This window comes from Solea senegalensis, linkage group LG6, assembly GCF_019176455.1.
Source record: "Solea senegalensis isolate Sse05_10M linkage group LG6, IFAPA_SoseM_1, whole genome shotgun sequence".
In the NCBI taxonomy this organism is placed as follows: Eukaryota; Metazoa; Chordata; class Actinopteri; order Pleuronectiformes; family Soleidae; genus Solea; species Solea senegalensis.
The window spans coordinates 17,036,034-17,044,801 of NC_058026.1; the positions used below are offsets into that span (position 1 = coordinate 17,036,034).

At 37.8% G+C, this 8,768-nt stretch overlaps 1 protein-coding gene across 2 annotated transcripts; it reads left to right on the plus strand.

Moving 5' to 3' along the window:
- Nucleotides 1-1,450: 1,450 nt before the first annotated feature.
- LOC122770432 (CD209 antigen-like) lies at nucleotides 1,451-8,215 on the plus strand. 2 transcript variants are annotated; one of them, XM_044027277.1, is made up of 7 exons: nucleotides 1,451-1,555; nucleotides 1,643-1,798; nucleotides 3,647-3,745; nucleotides 3,853-4,647; nucleotides 6,555-6,697; nucleotides 7,332-7,441; nucleotides 7,734-8,215. In XM_044027277.1, exons 2-7 carry the CDS (start codon nucleotides 1,693-1,695, stop codon nucleotides 7,870-7,872), a joined length of 1,392 nt encoding a protein of 463 aa, XP_043883212.1. In that variant the 5' UTR covers nucleotides 1,451-1,555; nucleotides 1,643-1,692; the 3' UTR covers nucleotides 7,873-8,215. The 2 variants fall into 2 exon arrangements, with proteins under 2 accessions (XP_043883212.1, XP_043883213.1); XM_044027278.1 differs by having other exon boundaries at nucleotides 1,646-1,798.
- The last annotated feature ends 553 nt before the right edge of the window (nucleotides 8,216-8,768 follow it).

The following is an 8,768-nucleotide window of genomic DNA, read 5'->3' on the forward strand; positions in this document are numbered from 1 at the left end:
CATGCTGGTGAATGCAACATTCAAAATGTTCATGTCCTGTTGCTGCTTAAAGTTTTTCTTAGCTTAATGAGAAAAGGTGCAATCTGTTAAGACATTCTTTGACTGATTTGCCTTTTTCTGTCGTGTTTCTACATCTTTTATCCACCACGTTGATGTCAGTGTCCTTGCCCGCAGACTCCTGTCTGTGGGTAGCAGTGGGTAGCAGTGCTGGGAGGTAAAGTGGTGGGTGTCGTGGCAGCTGTTGGCCAAGTCAGGAGGTGCTGTCATGCTACAGCGGATGTCTGTTGACTGGAGCTGTCGGCGTTGTGGAGTTGGGGTTGCGTTGGGACAGAAGGTTCTAGAGTTTGCTGCCACTCACAGATACTCCTCTGTTGTGCTGGGAACCACAGCGTACACAGCAGCTGTCCACCGGCTCTACCGGCGTCTTGGTTTCCTTTGTGTGGGTGTCACCGACGGGTATGTTACACCTGATGTGAGACTGTCCTTACCGGAAAGAATATTCTACAGAGTCCAACATCACCACTACAGGCTGGATGTGCACAGCTGTGCACAGACTGGTGAAAGTGGACAAATCTGACACCATACAGAGAAGAAAAGTAGACGCAATATTAGAGAATATGCACGGAAACAGGAGTGCTTGTCATCTGTTCATATAGTTATGTCTAAGACCCTGACTGACTAAACATATTGTATACAATGAGACAGTTTACCATTAAAATGAATGGTGTTTTATATGTATTTACATGCTCTGCTAACATCACACATTCCCATCATGCATGGAACACAAGCCATACTGTTAGACATAATGTAAATTGCAGTGGACTTCCCATCACCACAAGCAAGTCAAAGAAACTACTATGAACTTTGCATAGGGAAATGCTTTTTAATTTTACCAATTAAAGAGAAAGACTCATCCAACCTTGTACCTTCTACTTCTTCTGACTCACACCTACACTTCAAGACTGTCACTAGTATTAGACCATCGACAAAGCAGACATCTTTGCCATTATCCTGCTATAAACTCCCTCTTCTTCACATTATTTTATCGCCCAGGTCTGGAAGGAAACTTGAAAGACCAAGGGACAAATACTGATTTTTAACTGAATCAGCAAACGGATGTTTGAACAAATCTTGAGTAATCAGGAGATTTTGCTGCATGTTCAGCATATTTGTGTTTTTGGGAAATGTGCTCTTCCTCATATCTGTGAATGGGGTGAGGACACGTTGTCGCTGAACTCTCATGACACCAGGTTTATCCCCAAAAGATGCCAAACACCAGAATGTGATTTATCTCACAAATCAGTTCATCTTGTTTGGCAAAGACACAAAAATAACAAACAAACCTAAAACCGTGAGACAACAAGCAAACTGATTTGGATTTTTAATTTTTAAGCTCCGCCTATTGACCAACCCTCACTTTGTGAATGAAGGGCCACAAGAGTACAGGGAACTTATGTAGATATATTGCGACAGCAGCATCAGTGCAGTGCAGGGTGTGCGTTTGTTTTCCTGTCTGAGACGGCACAAAACACAACTGACATCTTTTCACACACAGGTAAGGTCAATTTTGTTCAGGAAATTTAAATATAAACTTTGCAAAAACAGAAGAAAATGTCATTTATTTTCTTCTCGGCTGTTTCAGAAGCTCTTCCTATTGTCCCTGCTGGTTGGGCTCATTAAACGTATTCAAAGATGGCTGTTGAGTACCGTGCCTCTACAGTCACAGACATGGATGTCGAAGACAGCAAAGTTGACTACAAGCAGCTTCTCGGGGATAGCAGCCAGTTACGCTTGTGGGGTAAAAACTAAGAACTTTCATTTTATCAGATGTTTTGTGATAGGACACTGTTTGACATTCTATTCATCTACAAAGATGTTTTAGCCACTTTGCTGGTGCCCATCTTTTTAATTGTTTGGGTTCAGTGTCTCATCAAGATGAATCAGAAATGACTGCTTGCTATCACATTGATTTCCTGATTTGTTTTAGTTCATATGAATATGGTAACTGAAACACACATCCTCAAACTGTGTGTTTAACATACCTTTCATACCTAGGAAAGGGTATAAATAAAAAAAACATTCTCCTGCCAGACACAGAACAAATGGACTTCTTTCATTTTTCTGTTTCAGTTTAGATCTTTTCATTTTGTTGATATTTTGAAATGCTTTCCATTTCTTTGTGTTAGTGATCATTGTTTATTTATAATTTTTTACTAATGCTTTGCTTTTATTTTACTTAATTTAAAAATTTGTTTTTTCCCCCCCAAAAGGCAATAAGATAGAGTTCATACGATGAGTCACTCACAGATGAAATTTGGGAAGTTGTGGTAATCGGCTTGCAAAAAAGTAAAGCGATATCATAACTGGGATCACAGCAACGGCCATATTACAACATAGGTTCAGCAGTCCCTCTCTAGACGTGAAACATAAATTAAGCCTGGTTTCATACATCATTCCTCATGTTACTTGATAGTCTTTATGTATGTGACTAAAACCTGAACAGAAAAACAAAACTGGTTCGCCAGAAGAGCAAAGAAGGGGAAGGAAAAGGAGCAATACAAGACTTTAACATGTGCCAAAGATCACAGACAGCACCACCCGCAGTAAATGCTCAAAGGCTGCCCGGAGTCCAGTTAATCCTGGTTTTACGAATCTAACAAAACATGTAATTCTCAAGTGTTTTCACGATGACACCCATTAGTTGACAGCTTCCCCAGAAGAAAGAGCATGTGATGTGCGACCCCGTCATTGCCAATCACTCCTTTAGTGTGAACTCACCATAATTGCAAAGTTTCACATGACATCAAGTTCTGTAGTGTGAGATGCACATTAGCTCTATGACTCTGAGAGATGTGTAGTGTGAACATGGCTTGTGCACACTACACGTCCTTGCCTTTGTGTTTAAATGCCTTTGTGATAAATGCCAGAAATTCAAACTAAACTTAAAAAAATGATTACACTTGACAAATGCATGGTTGTGTGTTACTACTAGCTGTAGTATTTCACATACCAAAACAACAAACCAGTGGCTCAAAAATGAAAAGTATACTAATACCAATACTGGCTGAGCTATTGTTATCAGTGAAACCAGTATGTCAACATTACAACATGTTTTCTTAATCTATGCTGACACATTTTAGGTCTTAATATAATAATTTTTTTGCAAATATCCAAGGTGACTTGAATAAAATATGGACTCATCAGATATAAAAATCACTTACAAAATACACTTCATATAACATTTTTTAACCTTATAAATAGTCGTTTCATTAACTGCTACATGGAAATTGAGCAAATGAAGTTGTCTGTCATTAATTTTACAATTTGCTATTTTAGTTTTGATAAATAAACCACAATCATTTGTCAAATTGTTTCAATGTCGAGGTCAAACATAGCACGTAGCATGCAATGTCCTCTGGTTTGTTGTGTGTTTTGATTTTAGTTGCCAGATAGAAAGTGTGCTTTTTGAAGACATTTAAAACATGCACATTTTATTTTGCCAGCACCTGGACTGAAAATAATTCTTCTGTGTAGTTCTTTACAAAATTGTTTTAAATAAACAGGTGAAGCCCATAACCACAAGTTCTAGTGATCACTTCATGAAATCTAAATATAAAGTTTCTGTTTACATTTTGTTTATTGTCAGTTTATACATTGAGATTCAGCCCGTACAAGATTGCTACAGTTTGCCTCGGGCTCCTGAGTCTTCTCCTGTTGGCTGGTGTCATCGGTCAGAGCGTCCATCGTGAGTCCACCTCTTTGTTTCTCTCATATTTAGTCGTAGGTTTTTAGCAAGCAGGCAAATGCCATCATAAATGTACTCATAAATAACATATTTCTGTTTTCTGGCAGATCAAAAGGTAGACGAAGACAATCAAAGCAATATAAAAGCTGTGACTAAGGAGAAAGAGAACCTACAGGAAGATATGAAGGTGGTCCGGAGAGAGAAACAGAATCTTGAAACCAAAAGTAGCCAGTTAGAGCAAAATGTTGATTACTTATCAAAGAAAAAAGCCCAAATTGAGACAAATAACAATTTGCTGACTGCTGAAACAAACAAACTTAAGCTCAGCCAAAGTGAATTACAGACCTCTAACAATGCTTTAAGCAAAGAAATCGAGCAGCTCAGAGCCACCAGGAACACACAGGACACCAACAACTACGCCTTGTCTGCAACTATAGACCAGTTGCAAAAAAAGATGGATACATTGGTTAAAAAGAAAAATGAGTTACAGGTCAGTTATGACTCAGCAATCAAGGAGAGGGACAATCTACAGAACAAGTTCAATAATGTGTCCAGGTCAAAGGACGAACTGCTTAAGAGTTACAACAACTTGATGACAGATGTAGAAGAATTACAGGGAAGATACAACTACACTAACAGCGAAAAGGACAAGATCGAAGACAGTCACCAAAACCTGACGAGGGAAAGAGACAATCTGCAGCTAGCTCTGAACATACTTAAACGCGCATTAGACAGGATGCACATTGCTTTCGTGACAATGTCCCGGGAGAAAGACCAGCTTCAAAGCAGTTGCAAAAACGTGACCGAGGAGCGAGATGTGCTGAAACTGAAAATCACCAACATGACAGTCGAGAGAGATTATCTGCGGACTGAAGTTGACAAACTAAACGTAACGATTAATGGTAAGTCAAAAAACATACATTGACTTGGTATGATTTTTTTCTCAATGTGACTTTGTAGTTAAAAAAAGGTTCACTAAACAAAGTCAAAGAAAAACTCCAAAGCACTGATCCTACTTTGTCTGGATCCATAAGTCTGGATATGTTTGACACTCCACTGAAGGCCTGATTCCATAACATGTCACTTAAGCCCTATTCAGACGGGATCAGCTTTACATGAGGAGGTAATTATTACCAAAGCAACTCAGTGATTTTTTCATAGCGGCGACTCCGCAACAGACTGAGCGATTTACCACGATTCACCCCTCCCAATTGTAGTTTTATGGTGATTTCTTATTCTGTGCAAATCGGCCATTAATATTATAGATGTCCTGTGGTAAAGAGAAGTGGAAATTTCCACTTATCTATTTCTTTATAAATGTATTTAACCTTTGAAAACAATATGAGTAGGAGAGCATATTAGGTTAATAAGAGGCGCTCATTTGTCAAAGAAAAACTAAAAGTTATGAAAATGCCTTTAATGAAATGGCATCGTCATGTTCAACCACTTTAAGCCCCATTAGGATTGGATTATTTTTACATGGGAAGGTGAAGTAATGTAATTTTACCTCAGGACATCTTCAATATTAATGGCCGATTCGCACATAATAAGAAAACTCCATAATCATGGTAAATCGCCCAGTCTGTTGCAGGTGCAGAGTCGCCGCTATGAGAAAATCCCTGTACATATATATGTATATATATATGTGTATATGTATATATATGTATATGTATGTATATATATATATATATATACATACATACATACATACATATACATATATATATACATACATACACATATACATACATATATATGTATATATATATATATATACATATACATACATATATGTGTATATATATATATATATATATATATATATATATATATATATATACATATATATGTAGAGTGTGGGCCAAACAAAAAATGCTGTACCATGATTTTGCTAAGCTTATGCAAACCTCACTACCAACTTCACTCGTGTCTCAGAGAACTTGCGTTAATTCGTTAACCTCACGTTCCCTTTTTATCATTCGTTCCAGTTTCTCACTAACTCACTCCAAAGATCCATTGAGAATTGTGTGATCTAAAGGCGGTTGCCGTCTCACTTAGCTGTTATGCTTCCGCCTCCCCTCCATCTGCTGTGATGCAAAATGCATCATTCTGTGTCATCACAGACACGAAAAACAAAAATGTTGCTTTATTGAGAGACACAAAGAGTGTCATGTGATAGATTTAATCAGAATTGTGTGAAGTAGTTCGACACTGGTTTAAATGTATCAGACATTAGTTTATATTTTAAAGTGACAAACTGCAGCTTTAAGTCTCCTCCAGCACATGCCATTGATTACCATTTACGTTAAGGTCTGGAATCCTTTTTTAGCAAATCCATGTGTGAAAATGATGACTCATGTTCTCTGAACCATTCTATAACAATGTGAGCCTGATGAATCCTGAATAATTTAGGCGCCAAGCACAATATACAATATTATTTTCACTCATTGCGATAAAAAGCACTTAAAATAAGTTAATTGTGGTTAATTTCTTTTATACCTTAAATCCTGTCTAACCCACCAACATACAGTCTATGTGATTTTTTTTATATGTATAAGGGGGAGCTCCAGCCTTCATCATGACCTATTTTAAATTAAAAAAAAAAATGATTTCAGTCACTGCAGTATTATCGTGAGTTGCAATTATTATGGTCAGGATAATCAAGACAGGAAATTTTATATCGTCCCATGCCTACCGCGAATGCCATCTGATTTTAAATTTTAAAAAACTCACTTTCTCAATCCTCCTCAAAAGCTTCTAAACCCTTTCGTTCATTGTTTATTTTTCAATGAATATCTCACATTTGCAGAGAGGAAGTGTCAATCAGGCTGGAGGAAGTTTCAGCACAGCTGCTACTACGCTTCTCTTGGCAAGAAAACCTGGAAGAAAGCCAGAGAACACTGTCAAAGTGAAGGAGGAGACCTGGTGATCATAACAAGCCAAACAGAAATGGTGAGTTCAAGTGTCAGCATTACCTGCTCGGCTGTACGCTGAAAGGTCAACGTCCTAATTTACTTGTGATGTACTTTGTTTGCGCTCCACTTACTGTATGTCCACATTTACGATGAAGAAATATAAAAGAGTTGAAAGAGTTCGTACTCAGGGATGAACCAGTAAACAAATAACATTGGCTGCTCTCATTCCTCTCTAATTTCTGTTTTATGACCCAATCTCTCGACGTAGCAGGCAGATGTTTTCAGTTTTAATGACGACAATAATATCTGTGGCTTATAGTCTGAAATATTTTACATGTGACAATGTAATAGCTAATAGGTGTCAAACAAGAATACAGTTTTATCCCACATTTTTTTACATAACAAGGCTCTGCTAAGGTACAAGAATTTGTTACAAATGTAGGTCGTACATTCCCAGCATCCATTAGTCTTGCAGAAAATATCTGGTTCTTCAGCTAATGGTCATCTCACATTTCAATTGAGCCATAAAGGTTTTTCTTCCATTGTTAACTTACAGCTACAGCTTTATGTATGCATGTTGGGTTTTTCTCTTTCTAATTTTCAGCACATCTCCAGTCGTGGAAAACATTAAGATGACGTTAGCGTTGAACTGTTTGTTGCTTCTCTCATAGACCTTCGTCAACAGCTTGTATTCAAATGACAAAGAAGCCTGGATTGGACTGTCTGATTTAGGAGCAGAAGGGACCTGGAAATGGGTGGATGGCTCACCATTGACCCTAACGTAAGCGACTCAGCATACAGACGTGTGTCAGAGAAAAACAGTGGCCTAGGATGTCATTTTTAAATTGTGTATAAGCTTGCTTTTTTTTTTTCCTGTTTGGGCTGCTGTAAAAGTACACATAAGACTAAATCTAAGGCTATGAAGACCAAATACCTTTTTTATTTTACAGTGATTGTAAACTTATTAAAATGTATATTAAGAAGTAATTAAATTCTTGAAAAAAATAAACCTTCCCTTATGTTACACACTGGACCTTTAACTCTCTTTGTGGCTGTCTCTTCTTATCCTACAGGTTCTGGGGTCAAGGTCAGCCTAACAGCTATAGTGGACGGGAGCAGGACTGTGTGGAAGTCTGGCACCGTTCGTCAAAGCAAGCGGAATGGAACGACGAGAACTGTAGTTTAGAGCAAAACTGGATCTGTGAGATTTAGTTTTCCTGTGGTAGTAGTGCACAGCTATAACATTATCACTGTAATAGGCTTACAGGATTGTAAATATGATCATTTTACACAATTAATGCTGCAGCTGAAACAGACATTTAGTATAAATACATACTATAATTGTGATATTGTATGACTATTTGATTATTTTAATCAGAGATCACAGCTACAACAATTACAATATGGTGTTTTATTTGGTGCTAACTGGTATTCACATACGCTTTAGAAATAATTATGCATGATTGTAATATACTGCAAAAAGTAATTTGTCTCTAATGAATAACTATTTTCTAAATGTGTTTTAAGACATAACCAATAAAGAAGTTAATTGCAATGTGATGTGATAACAACTGGTGAGGAAAAACAGGGCTTTAATGGCAGGTGGCCGATGTGTGGCAGGTTAATGAGCACCTGGTGTGTGGAAAGGTTAACAGAAACAGGAAAATGGGTCCAAAAAAAAAACATAAGAGGAAAGAAACTGGGATAGCATCTAACAAAGAGGAAAATCACAGAAAGTGCAGCCTCTAATACAGGCTGGTTTGCCTTAAAACATGAAATATATTTTCTTTTGTATTGCACATGATAGCTCGTTCCCACAATCTGTACACCTACACTAGTGAGTACTAATGGTGAGAAAAACTGCCTGGTTTTTAACACAATCAAAATCAAGGAGCTGATTCTAGATTTTAGGAATCGTAATCACTATGGATCGAGGTCCTGGTTCTGCACATCTTCAGTAAACTGAGCTGGTCAGCAAACATGACGTGTGAGGTGCAGCACTGATTCTACTTCAGCAGATCACTCAACAGACACAGAGAGCTACAGAGGTCTGGAGGTGTGAGTCCTCACCAGAGGCATCGGCGTATGATACAGCAACACAACAGCCT

Bases quoted from the DNA above. Each gene is read 5' to 3' on its own strand.
- LOC122770432 (XM_044027277.1), top strand. From the start codon at position 1,693: ATGGCTGTTGAGTACCGTGCCTCTACAGTCACAGACATGGATGTCGAA. The intron at 4,648-6,554 runs GTAAGTCAAAAA...TCACATTTGCAG, and splicing joins ACTAAACGTAACGATTAATG to AGAGGAAGTGTCAATCAGGC. The intron at 7,442-7,733 runs GTAAGCGACTCA...CTTATCCTACAG, and splicing joins GGCTCACCATTGACCCTAAC to GTTCTGGGGTCAAGGTCAGC.